Source organism: Mauremys reevesii, linkage group 7, assembly GCF_016161935.1.
Source record: "Mauremys reevesii isolate NIE-2019 linkage group 7, ASM1616193v1, whole genome shotgun sequence".
NCBI classification, from domain to species: domain Eukaryota; kingdom Metazoa; phylum Chordata; order Testudines; family Geoemydidae; genus Mauremys; species Mauremys reevesii.
In genome coordinates, this window is record NC_052629.1 from 85,516,287 (window position 1) to 85,541,393 (window position 25,107).

The following is a 25,107-nucleotide window of genomic DNA, read 5'->3' on the forward strand; positions in this document are numbered from 1 at the left end:
AGATTTAAAACACAGAGGATTCCCCTCTAGGCAAAACTTCAAAGTTAAAAAAACAGGAATAAACCTCCCTCTAAGCACAGGAAAAATTCACAAGCTAAAACAGAAGATAATCTAACTAATTTCCTTGCTATTACTTACAATTTGTAATCTTAGATGCTTATTTCAGGTAGGGGTTTTAGGAGGTGTGTTTTTCCTGCCCTAGTCTCTCTCTGTCCCGGGGAGAACATCAAAGAGAGCACAAACAAAACCTCTCTTTTTCCCCACCCCCATTTGAAAGTATCTTCTTCCCTTATTGGTCCTTTTGGTCTGGTGCCAACCAGGTTATCTGAGCTTCTTAACCCCTTATAGTAAAGGAGGGGTTTTATGCTACCCGTAGCTGTATGTTTATGACAGGCTATAATTATGTTACCTCCTGTAACAATACATACATGTTTCAAAGAGAGATTCTAATAAAATTCCTTCTGCTGCTAGCAGATGAGGAATGGAAAATTAGGGGAGAGACTCTAAAAGACCTGGAGGGGAAGAGGAGCTGGTGCCAAACAGGATCAGTGTCAAATACAAACCCTGTAAATTTCAGGTGTGCCAGCTAGATGTGAATTTCTCTTTTCTTCTGTGTATCCCATACAGGGGTGGTTGAATGGTTTCTCTACACCATTAATGGGGGGCTTTGTTTCTTGGTCACTTTTCTAAGAATTGTCTTGATTCAAGAGAAGGACAGAAAAGCATATCATGAAGAGATGGAGGTTTAGTGTGAAATCTGCTAATTGATTTTAAGCACATTTCCTCTGAGCTACATTAAATAGAAGTTACATTAAATAGAAGACTGTTTTCTGCAAAATTAGTCTTTAGGGACACAAGCCTTCTTTTAAAAATAAATTAAATTAACTCCCTCCAAAAACAACAACAAAACCTCCCCTTCCCCCCCCCCCCCCCCAAACCCTTTGGTTGTGGCTTTACTTCATCCTTGTATGGATGAGGAATGGCTGAGATCTGCAGGAATCACATGCGGGTAGAGTTGCTTTTATACAGCTTTGTTAAAGCTTTCCATTCTGATCTTATAGCGGAGCCTGTTTTACAGTTGTGAATCCCTCTCTGAGCTTATAATACTAGATGTGCCAAACTGCATAGTGCATTTAAGATTGAATATGCTTGAGAAGGAAATTGGGGTGAGTCCCCAAACTGATTTTCATTTGCAAACCAGGAAGGATTTTGTGTCCAGGTCTGCATGAGTGGAAGGCTAGTGTGTCAAGCATTGCACCAGCTAATGTCCCTGGGCATACAATCTTTATATAAATAAAGGCCCTTAATGAAATGTCTGTTCTGTGCTTGACAAAGTTTTGTGTCTGTATTGGCATTTCATGCTGCTTGGTGGTGATGGTGGTGGCAGATGACTATTTGTTAAAGGTGAAACAGGCATTTCCAGTTGGGTGACTTTTACTTTTGAACAGAACTTCATCTTTTTTAATATTAAAAACGGAAACACTTTGGCAGAATCTTTAAAGGAGTCATACGTGTTACTGTTGAGTAGTATTACTTAAATATTAGTTTTGTGCTCTGTTAAGAGAGTTCTGTGAGGGTTTCTGATGAGAAGGTACAGTCAGACCTCCAAGTCTTTTAAAAATACTTTTATTCATACTTGTGTGGAATTTTTAGGTTTTGTTTTTTTCAGTGCACGGTTGATTCAGGAGGTAACTGTGTTTATTGCCCAAAATAGTGTTGAGAGCACACCATCCCGAGCTATTGAAACAAGTTCTGGCATACAGCATACTTTATCTTCTGAGCCAAACAGAGCTGCATTGAGTCAAAGTGAAAACAATTTTACTGACCTGAGAGACCTGCAGGAAGTGTCTCAGAAAGGGGTAACGGTGATAAACATACATGTGCCAATGAAAGACAGTATGGATTTTTAACACAACTATTGGTGTAACTTTCCAGATAGTGCTGTGGTCAGTTGAGTCCTGGATCTGAAACAGAATTTTCCCTGGTCAATGGGTAAAGGCCTGAAATAAAGTTGAGTTAAGGAAATAGTACTCTGCTCATAGCTGAGCTATTTGGTGTCATGTTGAGAAGTGTTAGCAGAAAAAATAACTTAATTGTTTCACTTATAATAACGATCAAATATCTGAATGCTTGCTAGGAAGACATAATGTGCCATTGTCTATTCTCTGCTGGCTTATAAGAATGGAGGCAGTATGAAAATTAGAAAGAGAGAATATCCCGATACACCTGTTTGACACCACCCTATTTATCAGCAAGGATTTTAAGTGTGTTTGTGGCTCTTGTATTAAAATCTGTTTTGTATTCCAACATGTTCTGATCTTTTCTTAAATATCAGAAGGAGGATATATTTTGGGGCCTGTTGACCTTGAATGTTTCTCAGTGTTTATGTGCATCGGTGCTTTTTTCAAATAGTCTAATAGCACCACCTAGTGTCTAATTCTGAAAGCTTCAGTCCTGAATATGGCTGCATTTAAAAACAGTCTGTGGCAGTGCTTCTGAAAGTCAGGCTGCCGCTTGTTCAGGGAAAGCCCCTGGCTGTCTGGGCCGGTTTGTTTACCTGCCATGTCCACAAGTTTGGCCAATCGCGGCTCCTTTGGGCCGCAGTTTGCTGCTCCAGGCCAGAGGGGCTGCAGGAAGGGCAGCCAGCACATCCCTCAGCCTGCGTCTCTTCCCGCAGCCCCCATTGGCCTGGAGGGGTGAACCGCAGCCAGTGTGAGCCGCGATCGGCCGAACCTGCGGACACAGCAGGTAGGTAAACCGGCCCGGACCTGCAGGCGCTTTCCCTGAACAAGCGGCGGGCCGGTTTTGAGAAGCATGGTCTATGGGCTTGTCTACATGAGCACTCAGTTTGTGGTAAGTTGGGCTGTAAATTTACCCTGCACTAGCCTGCTCCACACTAAATGTCTGTGTAGACCCTAATGTCGCACTCTAAAAGACTTTACTTAAAAAAAAAAAAAAAAAGCTCTAATCATCCTGAGTTGCTTTTTCTATGGCTAATGACAGTGCTGGACTCCTTGCCTAAGCTTTATTTTTTAACCCTGTTTAACAGGAAAGTCCTTGTTGCCTTAAAAACACAACTGCAAACCCCGCTTCCCCCTGGCTATAATGTTGGCTTGTGATGATTTTGAGAGTCTTGTTTCCCAAACTACCTTGAATAGTGGAAGGGATTGCTTTCCCTTTTCTTGAGAGCAAAGAATCCTAAATGGTTTCAGATCTCTGACTGCTGATCCAGGATAGGCAAGATGCTAAACCTGCAACTGGACAAATCCCTAAAGCAATGGGCTTGAGAATAACTCCACAAGGACCCTGTAGATATTAAACTCCCTGTCAGAGTGGTCCACTGAGCTACTTCCCTGTCGTGGGGTGTAAGTGTGTATGCAGGACAACTTTGTTGCATCTGGGAGGTATGTTGAAGGATGTACTGCATGGTAGGTGACCTGCTGGTTGTATGAGAATTGGGGAAATCTTTGCTTTCAGGATAACAGGCTTCAGGCTCCTCTGAAGCACAGATTTGTGACAGTTTTCTTGGTACACAGACTAAGGTTAAATGTGATCTCAACTACCCAAAACTATAATGCCAAACCCCATTGTGGGTTGTGTTTTGTGATGTGTTGTGGGGGTGGATTGTTGTTTTGTGTGTGGGGTTTTTTGTTTTGTTTTTGTTTTTTATTTGTGACTATAGTGCTTATCAGAGTATGGGGCTCAGGGCCAGACCCCAAGAGATGCTCAGCACCTGCAAATCCCATTGTTTGGTACGAGTTCAATGTGCCTTTGAGAATTAGGTTGTCAGTTTGCGGATGCTTAAGATGGCGATTAGAAGTGTGGGTTCACCTAATATCGTTTATAGAGTGAAATTCAAGGGAATAGATTTTTCTGTTTTAATTTCTTTTTTTTGAGTAACCTATTTCCTTTGCACACAGAAGTGACCTGTAGCGCAAGAAGTTTCTGCATGCTTCCCTGTAGTATTGCTGACCTTCCAGAAAGGGCTGCTGTTTCTCTATGCCAGGATCACAAGCCTAATGCCTTTTTCAAACTAGCCATCAAATATATCTTGCTTAATTTAGGCACATAAAAATTAATTAAAGGACTGTCCACTTGCAAGTAGTAACTGGCTTTTATTTTTTTTAGATCTAAGCAAAACTTGCTGATGCTTAGTGTGCTGGTTTGGGGTAGGAAATGCTGCTAGCAACAAAAGTTATATCCTGTCTACTTTGTTGTCTCCTAGTGACTGATATTTTATTGATAGAAAGAAAATTATGTATAGCTCAGAGATGACTAATATATTTTGTCATGGTGGTAACACAGGCAGTTGCATCAAGCAACGATTTGTTTTTATGACCCTATAGCAGTGGCTCTCAAACTTTTTTACTGGTGACCCCTTTCACACAGCAAGTCTGAGTGCGACACCCCCTCCCCCAATTAAAAACACTTCTAAATATATTTAACACCATTATAAATGCTGGAGGCAAAGCGGGGCTTGGGGTGGAGGTTGACTGATCGCGACCCCCCCATGTAATAACCTCGCGACTCCCTGAGGGGTCCCTACCCCCGGTTTGAGAACCCCTGCCCTATAGTGTAGTCTGCTCTGAATACAAATGACTATATCTTTTGACAATGGAAATTTAAAAACAATTTTTTAGTGTGAGATGTAGTACCTTCTGTTTAGAGATCTCTGAATGGGAATGCCTTCTGAAAGCTAAATACTGTCTACCTGGCAGTGGAAAAAATTGAAGCTCTTAAACTGCAGTTGAATAAAATTACTACAAGAGGAGGCTGTTCATTTGTATTTGAATTTTGTAGTTCCATCTAGTGGGCCCCCTCCTCCTCTGATTTTTGTTAAGGTTACAAGTACATCTCAGCAGTCATTAAATGTTCATAGATGTGGCACTGAACTGTTTTTCTCTGTGGGATTAGTAGGCTATGTCCCTTCAACGGGGGCAGGGAGGAAAGTAAATTAGATCTTTTGTGTATCTAAAAATATATATAAAATATTCTAATCAACACTTTTCAGAAGGCAAATTCAAGAATATTGAAGAATAAATCCAAAATCAGTGACTTGTCACAACTAAGTCATTTAATATAGCCTAAGTTGATAAAACATAAAATGAAAATATATACTTTTGCTCAGTTGCAACAGAGCTTTCCTAGTTACGATACTGAAATACCTATGCTTGAAAGTGCATATCAATAAAAAATTTCTCTCTCTACACTTTGGAGATATTATTGCTTGAATGGTTGGTAGCTTTAAATTAAATCCTAGTAATGAGGCTCTTTTCATAAACTTAGCAGGTATATCTCCTTTCTTAGGAGTAATGATCAAATTGTAAAATGAATGCATAGAACAAAACATATAGGTAGGCACTGTCAAGGTGGTCAACTATTTGGCTTCCTCACATTCAGAGCACCTTTATTCCAGACCAGAATCATGTTTTCTGGCAGGGGAAAGAATGTGTCTCAATGTGCACTTGAATAGTTCTTTGAATTTGGGTGAGAGTGGGGGAATATATGCCTAGGGATCAAATTCCGTGTGGGTAAATAGTACTACTCTTCAGCTCCCTCTAGAAACTGAGCCCTACCAGTTTGAGAAGGTACCCTCAATGGATTGTGCAGATGTTCATGATAAGATCCTGCAAGCTTTGCTCAACTACTTGGTTTTTGGCTCCCCTTGGTTGTGGCTGGATGCCCCTCCGGGCTTCTGAGACTTGATTCCTCTTGGTGGTGCTTGGATGCTGCACTTTGCTCCCTGGAGTGGATTAAAGTCCTCACTGAACTTTTGGTCTCCTACTGCTGGGTTATGGATGCCACTTTCAGTAGATTGTGTAGATCTTCATAATGAGGTCTCTAGTTTCTCCTGTCCGCAGTGGAGTAGTTGACATTTCTGATTTATTAGGTTATCATTAGGCTTCAGTGTCAATAGGCCAGTTCATATCTCTCAGTGCTGTTGATTCAGGCTGCAGACTGATATCACTGTAGCTGTTGGAATTGATTTCCCATGTTGAATGGTTATCCTAAACATAAGAGCAAAAGATTTTTGTTTAAATGAATGCATAGATTTTGAAGCACAAAAAGATGGTGTACAGAAAAAAGGACCAATTGACAAAACAGCATGACCCAGCGCAATTTGGTCTCATAAACATACTGTTTAACAAGACCGCTCTGTGTTTGCTTGCATGTTAATAAGATGTTCATCTGGAAGGAAACACAGAAAATGTTAATACTTTGAAAACATAGCTTGGGTGGGAGAGTTCAAGAGTTTTTAAAGTCAGTAGCAATTGCTGAATAGTCTGATCATCCAACTACAAAATAACTAGACTCCCCAGGACCACAGGGCCAGATTCCGGTGTGATAATTTGAGCCCTTGGAGAACTGTGTCACTGAATATGCAGGCCTCTTGAACGAGGCTTTACAAATAAAGGTGTACAGTGTAGACGGGGAAGATCTTTGCCTACTATTTGAAGAGCCATCATTCACCTGGGTTGCCAAAAATCCACTATTTTCTCCTCTGCCAGTGATGCGTGGTGCCATACCTACAGCTGGTGAAGCAAGGGTCTTTTGGGATGGAAAGTGTTATACAACGATTCATTAATGTAAATCATGGAATCACAAAACTTCTTGTTCTCTAACCAGACCTAGTTGCCTAGATGTGGCCTCTTGAGGAAAGCATCTTGTGTTAATCACTGAAATTTAAGTTTTATGGTCCCCAAGCAGGCAGTTGGGGAAAGATTCAACTGTTAAAATGATTCATATCTCATCTGAATAGTGCCATGTGTTGTGCATGGAAGGCAGAGCTGGCAGGATGACCCAAAGCTGAATTTAACTGAAAGAATAAAAATGCTGTAATGGCACTAAGTATTTATATTGTTTCAAGATACGACTTGTATATGTATGTGCAGATGCTTTGAGTTCTGGTGTTTCAAGTAGTAAGTAAATATTTTCTATAGTTCGAAAATTATTTGAACTTTTCAGAATACCTTCCGTACTGCATCATAATCCTACGCTACAGGTGCTTTTAGTTTGAATCTTAAACTATTAAGCTATTATATGTTCCTTATTTACTTTTAGGTGGGTTTTCAAACAGCTGTACGACAAAGGATTGGTTTACAGAGGCGTTAAGGTTATGCCTTTCTCCACAGCATGTAACACTCCCCTTTCGAATTTTGAGGCTCATCAGAACTACAAGGTATGTCATTGTCTATATGTATGTATAATAATCTGACCCCTGTAATGGCTCTGTCACATTGGAGTGAGTGTCTGTTCAGGACTGGAAAGCTTAAATACTTCAGTATTGACATACTCAAAACTGATAGAATAGTGGTAGTAAAGAGCTGGCCTAGTCATGTATATGTCCTGCTATGATTTTTCTGACAGTTCCTTTGGTCATTTGTTGCCTCTTTCACCATTCTCTCAGTCTTTGATCTGGGAAATTGCTCCACTCTACCTCACATATTTTTTGAGTACCTCACTGTGTTGGGTTTCTACAGTGAATATTTTATACTGCACCTTTCCTGCTCACCCCAGCAGAGGATTCTCTGTATATTGAATCTGATCTTCTGGGTTGATCAAGCTGGCAGCTCAGCAGCCACACCTGTAACTTACCAAAGTTAGCAGATGAGTTGTGGGAGGAGAATTGAATTCTATGATCTGAGATCCAGTGTTGCAGTTTAAATACCACTTGTTGCTCCTCTGCTTTCTCTTGTGCCCAGGGCTGGCTCTAGGTTTTTTGCCACCCCAAGCACGCGCACAAAAACCAAAAAAACCCCAAACCCTCAGAGAGCACAACTGTCGAAGCATGGAAAAAAAACCCAACCCACAACCTGGAATGCCGCCCCCGGAATTCTGCCACCCCAAGCACATGCTTGGTTTGCTGGTGCCTAGAGCTGGTCCTGCTTGTGTCATTAGTAAAGCTACTCCTTAGCCCTTGTTTCAGGAAACAATGGAAGGAAATGGAATCATGAACTTCTGCAATAAAGCAGGATATTATTAGTACAGTAACTCCTCACTTAATCATCCTGGTTAACGTTGTTTCGTTGTTACGTTGCTGATCAATTAGGGAATGTGCTCGTTTAAAGTTGTGCAGTGCTTCCTTCTAAAGTCGTTTGGCAGCTGCCTGCTTTGTCCACTGCTTGCAGGAAGGGCAGCCCGTTGCAGCTAGCTGGTGGGGGCTTGGAACTAGGGTGGACTGGCAGCCCCCCTATCAGCTCTCCACTCCCCTAAGTTCCCTGTGCTGCAGCCACCCAGCAGGCTATCAATTGCTGGCAGTTCAGCTGTCCCTCCCCCCACTACCATGTGCTGCTCCTGCCCTCTACCTTGGAGCTGCTCCCAGAGACTCCTGCTTGCTGTGGGGGAGGGGGGAGGGAGGGGCTAATGTCAGGGTGTCCCCCTCCCCCCTGCTCCTGCACCCCACTTACCCCTTCTCCATATAGAGCAGGGAGGGGACACCGATGGAGAGAGACATAGAGAGCTTGGGGCAGCAGCTGCTGTCTCAACTTCCCGATTCACTTAAAAAGACAATGCACTTAAGAGTGGGTCAGCTTACTTAAAGAGGCAGTGTGCATCTCTCTCTCTCCCACACACAAGGTGTGTATCTGTCTCTGTCTGCTATGCTGTCTCCCCTCCCTCGTGTTCATGCTGCCTTATGTGAGAGGCTACATTAACAATGTGTTAACCCTTGAGGGCTCAGCCAAGTGCTAGTTTATCATTTAGCAGCAAGACATTCCCTGGGAAATATCCCTCTCTCTTCCACCCTTTAACTTCACCACCTCAGCCAAGCTTCACAATCATCATAGCTGTGAACAGTATTAAATTGTTTAAAATGTATACTGTGTGTATATCTATATAATATATATTTTTTTTGTCTGGTGAAAAAAATTTCCCTGGAACCTAACCTCCCCCCCCCATTTACATTAATTCTTATGGGGAAATTGGATTCGCTTAGCATAGTTTTGCTTAAAGTCGCATTTTTCAGGAACATAACTACAACGTTAAGCGAGGAGTTACTGTATAGTATAAAAACCCATTTTAGTGTGTAACAGAAACCATAAGTGTGCTTAGAGGAAGCCCCCATGTAGCAAACTTTCACAATTTAAAAAATAAATAAAATCCCAGTTATGTTGTGTCTGAGTAAAGAAAAGTATATTGTTAAGGAAACAGAGATAACTCAAATAGAGAAATACTAAGCAATTATTTTATTTGTAAATGTAACAAGATTCATCTTTCAAAATGGCAGGATTTTGTTGAGTTGCTTGGCATGTTTAGTACTTTGTGAAACATTAGAACAAACTGGTTAGAAACATCATAGTCTTTGTCTAACAATTGGTAGAGACTAAATTTTATTGATAGCATAGTCTTCACTGCGCATTGCTCATAATCCAAGCATTACATAACTGTTTGAGTCTGACTGTTGCCTGCCCCACATGCTTATAGAAAGAATTCCTTCTGGAGCAGCCCTTAGCTTTGACGTAAATAGCTTCCCATTCCATAATGGAATTACCTATTCTGAGCTGTGTTGTTGGAGAGGAGCCAGGGATGCTTTCAGTGCACAAATGGCAATGTCACATCTGTTTGAGTGTTCCTGGTTTATGCATATGATGTTAATTTGTTAGGTGTTGTAAAAATGCCCTAAGAAAGCTTTTTAATGCAGCTTGGAGCTTTTCGCTTTGGAAAGCTTTGCATATTTTGCTAAATTTAATGATTTCATAGCACACAAACTAAAGAGAGATTGTACAGCATAGTACACCAAAGGATCAGCTTTCTTGCCATGGAAGTGATATCCCTTTATGGGTGGAATGCAGGAGCCAATTATTTTTAGGAGGGAAAGTGAAGAATAAATTGTTCACTTGAAACTCCAGGGAGATTTTAGGCAGGCAGAACATTGCCCATGTACCTTTTTGTCAGGAACTTTACAGATAACACACCACCTCTTGCAAACAAAAGAGGTCGTGTCTTCAGGTTTTCATATTTCATTTACCAGGTGGCACCTCTAACGTTACAGGGCCGACTAGTACCATGTTGCAGTGGGGGCTGTTGTTTCACCAACAATTCAGAAAGAAAGTGCTGTCTACTTACTTGAACAACTTCAGATATCCATCTAAGTTTCACCTGAAGGTTTTTTATTAGAGCAGTGACCTTTCCAACCCTGTTTAGTTTGCTATCTATTTAGATCAGAGCACTAATTGAAGACTTGTGCTTTCTAATTGTAGTATTTGTTTGCCAAGTTGTGCAAGCATTAAGTTATTCACACAACACCCCTGTGAAGTAGTTAGGAAAGATAAATGGACGCAGTTTGAGGTTTATAAAGATAATCAAACTCCACATTAAAAATCTACCATGGAGCCTGATAATGCTGTTATTTTAGTTACAAAAATAGCAAACTTGTTCTTTAGTTCTATAACAAAAATAGCAAACTTGTTCTTTAGTTCTATAACAAAAATGTTACCATTCCTGCAGGCTGCCGTTAGGTAACAAGCTCTACAGAGCTATGGTAGGTCTGTATTGCCACTTAGATTCTAGCCATAAAACTGATGTTACTTCAAAAGATTTGGGGTTTGAGTAACACTTGCTCTTTAAATTTGCCTGTTGGAAATATTCCTTACACAATTCTGTAAAATATTAATTCTTTAAGACTTTGGGCTCTTCGTCAGGATATAACTTCATATAAGGTCTTCCACAGTCCAATAGTATTGATAATACAGAAACTATAACTTGTGCAAGTGCTTCACTCTCTCCAGTGGTGCGAGGAGATTTTAATTCTCACCAGTACGCATAGGCAAGTCATGGGATGGACACAAAGGGGGGCATGAGCTAAAGAGGGGGCACGTGACCCCCCCCAGCCTGGGGCCCCCATGCTCTCCCTGTCCTCTCCCCATCCCATGTTACCTGAGGGCCAGGCAGGGGGAGCTCTGTCCTCCCGCTGCACCAGATACTGATTTTGGACCCACGGGGCTCTCCTGGGAACCGCAGCGGCCAAAGGAGCAGAACGTGGGGCCGCCTGGTGGCACCACGCCAGCAGCTCTGGGCTGTACTGCCCCCAGCCCTTCCATGCAGCTGCGTCTCTTGTCTGGGGTCTGTACAGCCTCACCAAAGGACAGGGCTGGGGGAGGGGCTGAGGGCAGTACTGTTAGAGCTGCACCAGAGGAGCTGCCGGTGTGGGCTACTGGGAGTGGCAGTCCCACGTTCTGCTCCTTTTGCTGCTGCAGTTCATGGGAGTGCCCTGCGTTTCTGAAAATGTCTTGCCAGTACACTGTACTGGCAAGACAATAAATATCTTTATGGTATGGTGTATCTGACCGTACCTGCTTATTTGCAGCACTGACTCTCTCTAATGTGTCTGAGAGAACTTCTTTTAGAGTAACACTGATATTATTAATACAAAGGGATTCCTTTGACTTGATTGAAGGCAGTACTCGTTGAGGCTGAGGTAGAAAACCATCTGCCAGCTGTGCATTATGTTTTAAACATCCATGTACTTTTATGTGTAAGGACATATAGTTTATGTTCCTTGGTTAAAAATAATTGTCTGCCAGGAGAAAATTTTCTCAAGTATAGCTTGTCCTCCCAACTCCTGGTCCCCTGGGACAAACTAGGTGAATGTTGAACTCCAGGTTTCAGCAGCTGAAAAATTATTAAACTATGAAGGAAACCTTTAACCAGTTATGATCTTGGATTATTTTTGCATAACCTTAAATTGGGATTATCAAAGGCATCTGAAGGAGTCAGGCACCCAACTCTCAGCCATTAGAAATAAACTCTGACGATGTTGAGGCAGTTGTGTCCCTCGTGATTTGGTCAAGTAGCCTACATGGGGGAGGTGGAGAGACATGCTTAAATTGGTTCTCATCTGCATTCACTCTTACTGAGTTTTTTGACAAGCCAGATTGCAGGGCACTAAAGGAACCAGGTAACTGAGTGACAACAGCTGTCACTGCTTTTCCTTGGAATGTGTGTTCTCGCCAACTCACAAGAAACCTTTCATATCCCTCTCCCTATCGCTGTTTCATTTAAGGATGTTCAAGATCCTTCGGTGATTGTGAGCTTCCCATTGGATGAAGATGAAAACATCTCTCTTGTTGCTTGGACAACTACCCCCTGGACCCTGCCTAGTAATTTGGCCCTCTGTGTTAACCCAGAATTGCAATATGTGAAACTAAAAGGCAAGTGCTAACTTGATATGAAATACCGTGAAAATGTAGTTCCATTGAACTCCTGCATGTGTATAGCAGTTTCTGTGATAGACAATTCTGTTTGACTTTCAACATGTAGCATTTCACTGGAGTTGACTGTATGCTGAAGGATGAGTCAAATTTACCATGTTGCTAAAATCTCCATTAATTTTGTACTCTTTAATTGCATTGGAGCTATATTACATGAGTACTAAAGGACTAGCAGTTACATAATAAATGCTCCTACTACATTACTACATAGTGAGCAAGAGCAGGTATGCAATATGGGTGTTAGTTATCTCACCAGTTAATCCCCCATCACTCCCCAAAGAGTCTCACACCAAATGATCCTAACTCTTCCCTTGTCTGACAATTTCTGTGCTTTGCCCCACTTCCCAACCACTTCAGACTAAACTGTCTCATTGCCTTTGGTGAGGAGAATCAGAATGTAGTAGGCTAGTTCAAGTCAGTGTGTAAGGTAGCCTGTTCCTCAAGGGCCCTGATACATCGGGAGATGCACTGCAGCACATTCCTATGGTTAAAAAGGGAATTCATGTATAACAGGTGGGTAGGATATATGAACAAAATAGATTAACTTTACTTGCTAGTTCTCCCACTATCTTTCAGAGGTTTACAGCTCCAGCTTCTCAGCAGCCAGAGGAATGTTATCTTCATCCTTTGTTCCTTGTATCATTTTCAGAAAGGATTTTTTTTTACCTGAGTGTCATGCAATATCCATACAAGAAATGCAGTTCCTCCTAATGATTCCCTGTTCTGATAAATTTCTTCTAATGTATATTTTAATATTTATTGTAGTTAGACTATGTAATACACTAAGATCATGTTCACTGATTTTGGACATAAGCAGTCAGTTTTGCATTGAACTTTTCAGATTTTCCAAAACTGCTGACCTTTTCTAAATTGGCAGCATACGTAACCAAATACAGTGATTCAGATTACCTCTGGCATTTTTTTTAACGCAGATGAAATGGCATAGTTAGAGTTTTCACTTTAACATAGATTTTAAAATTTAATTTATGCATGTCTAAGGTAGTGGCACATGTAAAATACGGGGAGACAAATCAACCATTTCCTAAGACACACAGGCTTTTGGGTAAATTCATATTTGTTCCTTAAGTCTTCATTCCTGACCACTTCTTCAAGTATTAAGACACACTATCATCTTGAAACCTATGCAGCTCAAAAAGAGTTAAGTTTCAGGCATAACACCTACCTTCTACCAATTATTTTGCAATCACATTTCCCTGTTGTCTAAACTTTCTTACCTGTTGCTTACTGACTATACTAGAAGAATAGTGACACCGACTACACATAATGTGCTGTCAAATGCACTAAGTACGCTAGAAAAAAGTCCCCCCCCCATGCTTCTAAGCCCTTTTAAACAGCTGTGTGTACAAAATTAATTTAACCCAAAGATCACATTGTCTCCATAAGATGTATGGCATTAACTCATTCTTCAGGAACATCTAGTTCAGGAAATATTGGTTCATTATTATAACTAGAAACCAAGCGAACTTGTCCTCAGTTAGAATAGTCTTCCACGGAACACTAAAAACAAACAAACTGTTTGGAACTTAAATTCCTAAAATGAATGAGCACTAGGAAAACGTTTGGCTTTCAGATGTCACTTTTTCCACAGACTGTTCTTAAAGCACATCTAGCTGAACTTGGCCATAGCCTCTGCCATAATGGGAAAACATTGGTTGATCTTCAAGAGTAGGTGCTTACTGCTAGTTTCTTCCCAGTCCAGGACTTCAAGGAATTCCACAGGCATCTTCAAATTAATAAATTAACCTATGTGAAGGCAACATGGCCTACTGGATAGGGCAGGTCCTGGACTGGGAGTCAGACCTGTTTTCTATTCCTGGCTCTGCTACTGATCTTTTGTTTGACAGTGGAAAAATCACCTTTGTGTTTGTGTCCCTGTCTGTAAAATGGGAATAAAGATACTTACCTGGGGATGAAAAGTGCTATATAAGAGCTTATTATTTATGAAAAAAAACCTCATTGCCTCCTGCATGGCAGCATCATGGCTGATTTTGGTGTTGGGTAATAATTAAACCAGTACAGAGTATTAGACCTCTGCTAATTTGGGGAGAATCCTAAATTGATTGTCAAACTATAACTACACCTTTAAAGGTAGCTGGGGTGAGGAAGAATAGCAATCTGCCTTAGTAGTGAAAATATTCCATGTTGATATAAGGGTATGGGAGTTAGTGGTGGGGAGGAATGACGCTATTCTTGATTAAAGGTTCAACTTTGATTATCTAAAGCAGGGGTCTCAAACACGCGGCGCATGGGCCGCATTATTTCCTGCAGCCTGCCAAGCTCCCCTATCTCCTGCCCCTCCCCCAGCATGCCGTGTCCCCGCTCCCCCGCCTACATCCCTGTGCTTAGGGCTTTCCAGAAGGGAGGGGGGAGGAGCAGGGATGCAGCATGCTCAGGGGAGGAGGCGGAGAAGAGGCGAGGCTGTGGTGGGGATTTTGGGAAGAGGTTGGAATAGGGGCAGGGAGGGGGTGGAGTTGGGGCGGGGACTTTGGGGAAGGGGTTGGAATGGGGGTGGGGAAGAGGTGGGGCTGGGGTGGGGCCTCATGGAAGGGGTGGAGTGGGGGCAGGGCTGGGGGCAGAGTGGGGAGCTTTAACAGAAGTAATTCTAAAAGTAAATGCGTGTGTTGTCCTTGGAGTGAGGTGCATCACTGAGTGTTTATATTTTATTAAAACCCCTCGGAAATGACTTTGTCAAAAAAAACACTCATGGAAGAAAAGAGTTTTCCAAGACAAATGGAAGAATTTATATTTTTTCACAGAGGTAAAAGATAAAATTCAATGCCTTATTTGTCAGCAAACGATTGCTGTTCCAAAGGAGTATAACATGCGTCAGCACTACGACACGATGCACCTTGAAAAATATGATGCATTCACTGGAAAAATCTGAGAGGAAAAAGTTCGGCAACTTAAAGCAGCATTTGCCAAGCAAAGAAATTTCTTTTCGGGGATTAAAAAGTCTAGCGAAGATTCAGTAAGAGCAAGTTTTGTGATAAATTAAATGATAGCTAAATCATCATGGCCTTTTACAGAAGGCCTATTCGTAAGAGAATCTCTTGTGAAGGCCAGTGAAATTTTATGTCCTGACAGGAAGAAAGTTTTTGAAGGCATAAGCTTGTCTGCCAATACAGTTGCCTGCAGGATAACGGATTTAGCAGATAATGTGCAAAAACAATTGATTCAAATGGCAAAAGACTTTGAAGCATTGCCCTTGATGAGAGTACAGATATATCAGATATCACACATTGTGCAGTGTTCATTAGAGGTGTGGATTGTAATTTGAATATTACTGAAGAATTGCTAGACTTAATGCCACTGAAGGGACGTAACACATTTCAAGGACTGGAAGAGTGCATTGAAAAAGCTGCGCTGCCATGGAACAAACTCATATCTTTAGCTATGGACGGTGTGCCATCAATGTGCACTGAAAACATTGGTGTGGTTGGATTATTGAAGACTAAACTGAACAGCCTCAATATACCAAGAATTAGCTCCACCAGTATACATTGCATTTTGCTCCAAGAAGCCCTGTGTAGTAAAAGTCTACAAATGAAGGAAGTTATGGATGTAGTTGTTAAAACCGTCAATTTTATATGTCCATGAGAGCTGAATCGCAGACAGTTCACTTCTTTTCTAGCAAGTATGGACAGCGAATATGGGGAACTTCTGTATCACACTCAAGTTAGATGGCTGAGTTGTGGAAATGTTTTGAAGTGTTTTTTTGGACTTAAGGAGGAGATTGAAAAAAAGGAGGCTCCACAGTTTGCTGATTCCACTTTTATCTGGAACCATGCTTTTCTAACAGATGTAACTGATCACCTGAATGCACTGAACTTGAAGCTTCAGGGTAGAAAACAGGTGATAACACAGATGTATGACAGTGTTAAGTCGTTCAAAATCAAGCTTACTTTGTGGGAGAAACAGTTGACTGCTGGCAATTTGGTCCATTTCTCACCTCTGAATTCCTTAGGAAAAGTTGAACCCAAGTCCTTGAAAGAATATGCAGAGATCATTTCTAACTTACACAAACAGTTTGATATGCGATTTAAAGATTTCAAGGCACTTGAACCACATTTTTAACTTTTTTCCCCACCATTTGCTGTGGAAATTGACAATGTTGCAGAGGAAATGCAGATGGAGGTAGTGGAGCTTCAGTGTGATACCATTTTGAAGGAGAAGTATACAGATGTTAGAATTCCAGAATTCTACCGGTTTCTTTCACAAGAAAGATTTCCCATGTTATTCTCTGTGTCCGCAAGGGTAATAGCAATGTTTGGAAGTACATGTATATGTGAACAGTTTTTCTCTTCCATGAAGATTAATAAATCTGTGTTAAGGTCAAGGCTCACTGATAAACATTTGAAAGCAACACTGAGATTGGTTTCGTCTCAGGATATCAAACCTAATATTGACGCTTGGCTTGATGCAAAACGCTGCCATCTAAGTGGCCAAAAAGGAAATGACTGTCAAGTAGCACTGACTTTTCGCATTACAGTTTTTAAAAAGTTTATACATTGACTTTTAATAGCATACTATATTACTCTTCATTTTGTTTCATTTTTTACTATACTTTTGTATTGTTGTATGAAAAGGTTTCAGTGATGCGGCCCTCGGGCCAATGTACCAGTCCTCATGTGCCCCTTGTGGTGGTTTGAGTTTGAAATCCCTGATCTAAAGCTTCCCATTTACCTTCATTTTTTTAAATCCAAGAAAAAGGGAGCAAAGAGTAATTTCATGTTGTTGTTGTTATAATAAATCTCAGAAACACTGCTAAATGGGATAGAGTGTGATTGTTATGTAAAGCATTGACCCACTAATTCTTGCAGCTCCTGTTTAATTTATTATAGTTTAGCTAATTATTTTGCCCTCTGTTTTACCTGCCTGGGCTGCACCTATCTGGTTGCCTTCCCTTGCTAGAAAGAACAGTGGGAAAACTATCTGTTAAGACAGCCAGGGCATTTCAATGCAAAGGCTGCTAAAAGTCAATTCAGCGGAGCAGGTCCTGAAAGCATCAGCTCTGCAATTTGGGGAGTCTGTGCTAATGCTGATGTCAAGAGGGTGTTGTCTAAATTTTAGCTCTTTGCAATGCATTTATGTCAAATGGGTATAAATAGATCTTTGTGGGAAAATAAAAATTTGAGTCTAAGCTGAATTATTCTGGGTAGTTTTAGACCTGATGCCTTATTGCTCTTGTGTAAAATGGAAACTTTTGTAATGGTGCAAAAGTAGAGTATTCATTTATGGTTTGTTTTGTTTGTTTTTCCCCCTTTTAGATAGTGCCACAGGGAAGATTTATATTTTGATGGAAGCCAGGCTGGTAGCACTGTACAAATCTGAAAGTGAATATGTGATACTTGACAGGCAAGTACATGAATTATTGCACACTTTTGAACTTCCATTTTTTATAAATAAGTAATGAACTGCTGCAAGAAGTTACATAACTGCAGAATCCAAGAGTGCTTTCTTAGGAGGGTGGTTTAACACATGAGTGCCTTTTTTATGTACATCCTGCTACAGCCTGTCAAGGGGTTTGAGATCTGTCTCTGCAAATTATGCTTGAATGGAAGTTTTTGTCAGAATAGAAGCTGCATCTGGGTTTATTGCATCTAAGGAAATGGTTGTAAACACAATATATTTGAAAGCCAGAGTAGGAAAAAAATTGTCTTTTTGGCATCCCAGTATCCTTCCCATATGGTAGTCTACCTCTTCCGCTTGTCAAGCTAGTGTCAGCACACATTTGTAAGGACTTTTTATTTGTTTTATTCATCCCAATACAGTTTAGAATAGCAAATAAAACCTCATAATTCAAATGCTGCTGTAAAGAGATTTACCTTTTTTATCACTCTTCAATAGAAAACATAATTTTTATAAAAGGCATACAGTATGACTGAAACATTTATGCTCTCTCCCCTTCCCGCCCATCCTTACCTTTCCTTTTGCAGTGATACCCTACCCACTCTTGGGTATCTTCCAAGAATTGGAAACTTCCTGCACCTAAAAAAACAAGTTATTTTACCCCTTTTTTACAAAACAATTGCATTTTTTATAACATTAACATCTTTTTGAGAATGAAAATACATTTAAAACAGAAGTGGAATATACGTAAATTGTTTTCCTGCTGTTCTCTAGAAAAACCTTAAGAAAGTTATGCATCTGTCTCTCGTATATTGGCTCTCTAGTATTGCTGGATTATTTTTTTAATAGTGGAAGATCTATTAGTTTTCCAGATTTTCCTCCCTGTGTTATACTGCTCTTCACCTGTATAGTTCACAACTTCATGTTTTCTGTGCTGTTTTTTCCAGGATGTTAAAAAATATTTTCTGTCTCGGAACTAATCATCTCTTTGAAGCTTGGGACATGAATTGTTTCAGTCCTTGTTTAGAGCTCTAAGTTCTCATCCTTTTCTGGTGTTGTCAGGAGACTACATTACTCAGCTTGGAGTTCTAGACTTTTCTACAGTTCTAGATGTTTCTACATTTCTCTAGCTTAGAGTTAGTAATTTTGGGCCAGTGTTTACTTAGTTTTATTCATTCTTGTAAATACCAGAAGACACTCTGCTTATACTACAGAGCTCCACTATAACCAGTTTATTTTTTTATTTCCCGAAGGTCCTATCATAACTTCTTATGAAGTGGATTACTGATTTATGCTTTGCTCCTGCATTAATTTGTAAATGTGAACTTTATTGTGGGATAATGAATTTATACTAGTGGCAAATAGTTAACAAATATCTCAGCTTTCATTTAGTGTTAAAGTTGACAAAGGTAGAAGTAGGAAGCAAACTATTTGGAAAACAAGTGCTTTTCCTCATATCAGATTTCAGTATGAAAAAATATTTAAAAAGAGAAAAATAGTACTTCTAGATTTAGTCTTTATAAGACAGCTAGTGCAATTTACAGTGTGTTAATGTGTGTACATATAAATCTTTTTCTACATAGGTTTCCTGGCATTACTCTTAAAGGCAAGAAATATAAACCACTATTTGAATATTTTATTAAGGTAAGATAAGTCCGTCTTGTGTTTAGACACAGAACCAAATGACAATGTTAAAACCAAGAGACTCCATTTTAAATAGTTGTACGTTTTTGATCAATATTTCCCCTTGATATGATGGCAAAATGAATATTGTGCTTTCTTAAGAATTTGCTTTCATTTATTTTAAGACCCATACTTTGACTGGATTTACTGATAATCCTGGCTATATGTTAAAATAAAATCCCAACTGTCAAGGTGTCATGGGGAAAATAGGTAAAATACCAAGCAAGTGAAATCTCAGGCCTCCATTTCCCAAAATAAACTCATTGTCCCACATTACATTAACATGGCTATACTCTCATTTCATGCTTTGCAACAGAGAGAACTATCACTTTGCCAGAAAGTTGGCTGCTTCTGTTTTTACCTTTCTTTCTTATGTCCTTTATGTTTATACTTCATATAAGTACACACCCTGGTGGTGATGAAGGTTGAGAGTAGGGATGACAATAGGTTTTTAGAGGACTCTTTATTGAACAGTCAGTATTCCCCGGTGTCTATGAGCTAGCTCCATTCAGTTGAAGCCAGCATCCTTGTTCTCTGCCTTCTACCACTATAAATTCCATATTCAGAAGCAGAATTATGACAACATTGAAATTGGAGGTTCTTTGTGCGTTTTCATTTGAAGTATTAAGACCTTATATTGCTGTAACTGTTCACATTTTCGCATTTCCAGTCTTTATGGATGTCTTATGTTGCACTTAAAGCAGCAGTACCTATTTTACTGTACTGAGAATATAGTTTAATACACATCATGGGAATGAGTTATGGAGAATAGAATAGGCGTATGAACATTTTGATAGAACTTGACTGAATGATACTGTAGAGGTGGGGACTTACCCCTGTGGCGCCTCCTGCTGGTCTCTCAGGGAATTAGCTCGATTTCCAGCCCAGAGCACCCTCTGCAGGCCGGTGATCTGCCTCACTGCTTGCTGTTGGCCCCCCGTGTCCCTCCCTGGACCCGGTGCCCCTCTTACCTGGGGTGCTGCCCCCTGGCAGTAACCCCTTTCTCTCAGGGTCTCCCCCTCCCAGGGGAACCCCCACCCGCTATCCCCACCCGCCTCAGTATAAGGCTACTGCCAGTCCTCATCTAGCCCCACTCCCTGGGGCAGACTGCAGTATCAGCCTACTCATCACTGGCAAGGTTGGGTTTGGACCTGCTGCCTTGGCCTACCCCTGGACTGCCCTCTGCAACCCCCAGTACCTGTTGGCCTTGTGCTAGGCCACAGCCTGGGACTTTCCAGGCTGGAGCTCCCCAGCCCTGCTCCACTCAGGTACCCTGTCTCTAGCTCCCTGCAGCCAGGCCCTTCTCCCTCTACAGGCAGAGGGAGACTGCTGAGCTCCTGGCTCCCAGCCTTTTTATAAAGGCCAGCTGTGGCCTGATTGGGGCATGGCCCAGCTGCAGCCACTTCCCAATCAGCCCAGCTTAGCAGCTCCCAGCCACAACCTTTACCCAGAGCTGTTTTAAGATAAAACTTAATACAGTACTGTGACAAATCATTGCTTCAGTTGTGATCACCAGGATAGTTCATTTTAAGTTACTTTTAAATTATGTGAGGGATACAAAAATGGCTCATTACTCTTAATTATCAGCTTGCTGAACAGATGGCAGATAATTGGTTCCGTTATCCTTTACGGTTTTCATCCACCATTAAAGTTAAAACTTAATGTTAAATGTCATTCCAAACTTTTACCTTCATGCTTTCCTTTGTGCTTATCACCCTGTAAGTTGTCTTAAAATAATTAGTAGCAAACCCCCCTAATTTTATGGTGATAAGAAACAATGGCCACGTGGAAGCTGCTTTATTTATAAATTATTATATGTATGTGTGTATATATAGGTCTATAAATGGCTGGAGACTTCTTATGTATCTTTTTTTTTATAGGATCCTATTAATTTGTAGTCTCAAGCATGAGATTGCATCAGTGCGAGAATATGTATTAGTCAATTTTATGAAGTTGTCAACAGAAGTCTTAGATTTAGTCTTACACTCTTAGTGCTCAGTAAAAAGAATGGATTGGCTTGGCATTTTAGCTGAGATAAGTGGTTAAAAATATCAAATAATTTATTATTCCTATGTATAAAGCAAACTAAAATATAGTTCTAGCTATTCCAGCTTTTTGACTTAAAGGTTGATCTGTTAAATGTACATTTTCCAATCATTTTGAAAAAAGCTACTTTCCTGTATGTCTGAAAAAGAATATAATACTTCAATATTTTGTGTGTTGCAGTGTAAAAACAATGGTGCTTTTACTGTGGTCACAGACAACTATGTGAAGGAGGAAGAAGGTACAGGGGTTGTACATCAGGCTCCTTACTTTGGAGCTGTAAGTAAAAACTAACTTTTATTATATGTTTGGTCTGGAGCATGTTCCCATGGCCTCCAAGGGCCCTTTCAGATGTACAATGCTGACTCTGCAGGCCAAGAGGGGTAATGAGCTGCTTTTAAAACATTGCGTTCTGTTGAATGCTCAAACTTCTCTTTGTAGATGCAGTTGCCCTTTACTTGCACACCAGTGGGGAGTTTAGATGTCCATTACTGTCATCTTTACTATTCATAAAACGTCTATCCCTGTAACATCTGAGTGCTCTAGCTCCTTGTCTTCCCTGAAGATCGAGAAATGCCAGCTTCATCACAAAGAAGAATTGAGTACTCTACTGCTAAGTAGGAACCAGCTGTTCTAATTCATAAATTGGACAAATATCAGGACTGTTGTTCAGCATGCTATGCCTTTCAACATTTTACCATTTGTTAGTTTATATGTGTTGAGCATATAAAATGACTTAACATGTTTCTGTACCTTCTCTATGTTCCTTTGGGCTAAAAGGATTTTTTGTACAATGGTCTTTTTTTTTTTTTTAAAGGATGTTTTATTTCCTTTTCCTTTTCCCAATTTGCTTGAGATATTGAAAACTAGAAAAGTTGGACAAATTCTCTTAAGAGTTAATCAGCTGGCCTTTATAAACCCAGGAATTACCATACTAGATCAGACCCATGCACTGCTTAATCTGCTATCCTGTCTTATTGGCAAGCAACAGATGCATCCAAGGAATATATGAGACATTTCCTAACCTCTGGTAGTTAGAAATTGGTTTAATTCCTGAAGCATTAAATATATGCTCTCTTGCAAATTGTATGTTGGCATGAACTACTGCCACTCAGGATGTTCTTGTTATCCATCTAAATGTCCAATCCCTTTTTTAATCTTCTTTTTTTTCTTTTTTTTTGCCTCAGTGATATCCTATTTACTTGTCTCCTTTTGAAGAATGTGTATATTCCTATGCTTTATTTCATGTTATCAAGATGAAAATTCTTATCCAAATATTACACAGGAAAACATCCTGCTTTTTACTTTTAATTACATAAGTAGAATATACTGGTTAGAGAGGCACAGAAGGTTCACAGTTGCCTTAATTTAACAATTGCCTCACCATATCTACAAATAAAAGCAGACTCAGGGTCAAGTGTTAACTGAAAAGTGATGAACCCACACAGGGAGTGTTAGTGTGATAAAGGAAGTTTGAAAATTTCACAGAACCTGTTACAGTTGTTAGTACACAAGGACTAAGCAGTAAAATGTAAATTAACTTAGAGAAAAAAGCTGTCTGCTATGAAATAATTAGCAGTCTGTTAGTATCTCTTAAAAACTTTGATTTTATCAGTTTAATGCATAGCAAATAGTGCATATGTTGTTGTATGGCTCTAACTCCACAGACCACATTTTCTGTTACTTGCCTGTAGAGTAGACAACTTCATGATACAGCAAATTGCTATCTGAATCCATGGATATTTTATCTTCAGAAGGAATTATTTCAGGACATATTTAAATAACACATTTGATTTGAATGTTGAAACATTTTCTTCTTTGGCATCTCTGCATCTCACCTCATCCTCTCCAGTTAGTTAAAAAAAGCACTAGGTCCCAAAGGCTGCTGCTAGGATCAGGGCTCCAAAGAGCTAAGTGCTGTTCAAACGCAAAGGAGAAACATGATCCTTGTCCTGAAAACGCTTTCAGTTTAATTTAAAGAGAAAAACAGGTAGAGGAGAGAGAAGAGAGATACAGCCTAAAAGCCATGTGACCGTGGTTCTGATGAGCACATTTTGTAGTTCAGTTTCCTCTCTATCACTTCATTTACTTTTTTTTGTATTAGGAAATTAAGTGAATGGCGTCGGGGTTGGGGTGCGGGAGAAGAAGGGGTATATAAGTAGCAACAAGGGAGGGAAAAGAGAAAAGTGGAGGTGTGGGAGGAGCTGAGGAGAATCACACCTTCCATGAAATATTTAAATATCTTAACCGCTCATTTGCTTGTTCTGTTATCTGGTGTACTGTCTATGAATAAAGAGAAGTCCCTTGAGGGAAGGATACATAATGATGTGAAATGTGGCTTCAGTATGAACCCTTGGTATTATATAGATGTGTTCTGCACCGTGAGAGCTCAGAAATCCATCCTCCATGTAGTTCTGTGAAAAGGATTCTTAACCAAAATTTAAAGGGGGGGGGGGAAGATGCAGTTAGTTCTAGAACACTTCTTAATCCAAGACGAGTTTGTGGTACAGTCTTTCCCCCAACTTGAGCTAGTATGTCACCAAATAGCTCACAGTTATCCAGCTCATGAAACTAAATATCACACAATTCAAAAAGAACATAGATCAGAAAACAAGACCAGCCTGCAAAAACCTTGCATTAAATTTCTGATCTTTATCTGAAACTACATACTACTAAAATTCAGCAGCCTGAACAGTTCTTCATCTACAGAAACATGCAGTGGTTTTGAGTTTTGTTTTTTTTGCTAGCTATATAGCAGATCTTTTGCGTCTTATAACCAGAGTTTGCCCCCATCCAGCTGTTTATCATGTAAGTGTTAATACCAGCCCCATACCTGGTTCCATGCTTTGAATGGCAGACTCTACTTTGCTGCTAAATGGCTAGCCACTGAATGATATGGGCTTGAGGTGGTATAGAATCATTATTGAGATGGTACAGAATCATGGTTGTTGCATCACAACCTTTACTTTAGTTGAATTTTAGCTTTTAGTCCTAAGTTTTCCATAACTTGTTTTCCCAGTTATTTTCTTCATCATTTTTTTCCAAAGAAGGAAACAACTGTTGGGAGAGACTTACTTTCATATAGACCCCCCCCCCCCCCAGACTTCTGTTTAATTTTGGTTTTTTAATCTTTCTGTATGTCTCAGTGTCCCAAGTGCGGACATAAAGATATCCGTCATGGACATACATGATCACTGCCTTCTTGGTTTTTTTAATGGAGCTTGCTATCATTGCAACTCTAATATCTGTGCCTTAATTCAGGCATGCTCACCCAGGCAATTCACTAATCAAATGGTAGATCATTCTGGAAAGCTTCAAGTCTGAGTTGTTCAGAGTCAAGGCACCCACCAGTTGAAACTGGAGTAATTAGGTCATTATCTATTTTGTGGGCTGTGTTGTGGATGCAAATACCACAGTGCCACCTCTTGGCCCAGATCCTATAATGCTGAGGGGTCATAGTCATATATAGGACAGATGTCAGTATGCTAGGCTTTGATGTGCTCTGCATTGGCTCTTTCTCTAAAGCCTTTTACAGTTCATGATATTAGCCCTATTGGGGTAACTCCAGTTCTTGCTTTGTTTTTTTCATCTGATTTACACTAACACCGCAGTCTGCCTGCTACATGTAATGATAATGGATGATGGAAGACTAACCAAGGCATTGGTCTAATAACCAAATGAGCTAAATGACACAGATGGGTCCAGGTAGATACTGTACACGTAGTAGGCTGAGGAGGAGAAAGTCAGTAGTGTCTTTAGAGCCAATTGATCGCTGCAGCCTGTGGGTGTTTTTTTACATGCA

At 40.3% G+C, this 25,107-nt stretch overlaps 1 protein-coding gene across 2 annotated transcripts in view; it reads left to right on the plus strand.

Moving 5' to 3' along the window:
- The window catches only part of IARS1 (isoleucyl-tRNA synthetase 1), a 202,719-nt gene that overhangs the window by 23,212 nt on the left and 154,400 nt on the right, over positions 1-25,107 (plus strand). For both annotated transcript variants that reach the window (XM_039481310.1, XM_039481309.1), the window contains exons 8-12: positions 7,063-7,180; positions 12,002-12,149; positions 17,498-17,585; positions 19,163-19,223; positions 21,489-21,584. In XM_039481310.1, coding sequence (XP_039337244.1) covers positions 7,063-7,180; positions 12,002-12,149; positions 17,498-17,585; positions 19,163-19,223; positions 21,489-21,584 — 511 coding nt within the window. The remainder of the gene's footprint in view (positions 1-7,062; positions 7,181-12,001; positions 12,150-17,497; positions 17,586-19,162; positions 19,224-21,488; positions 21,585-25,107) is intronic.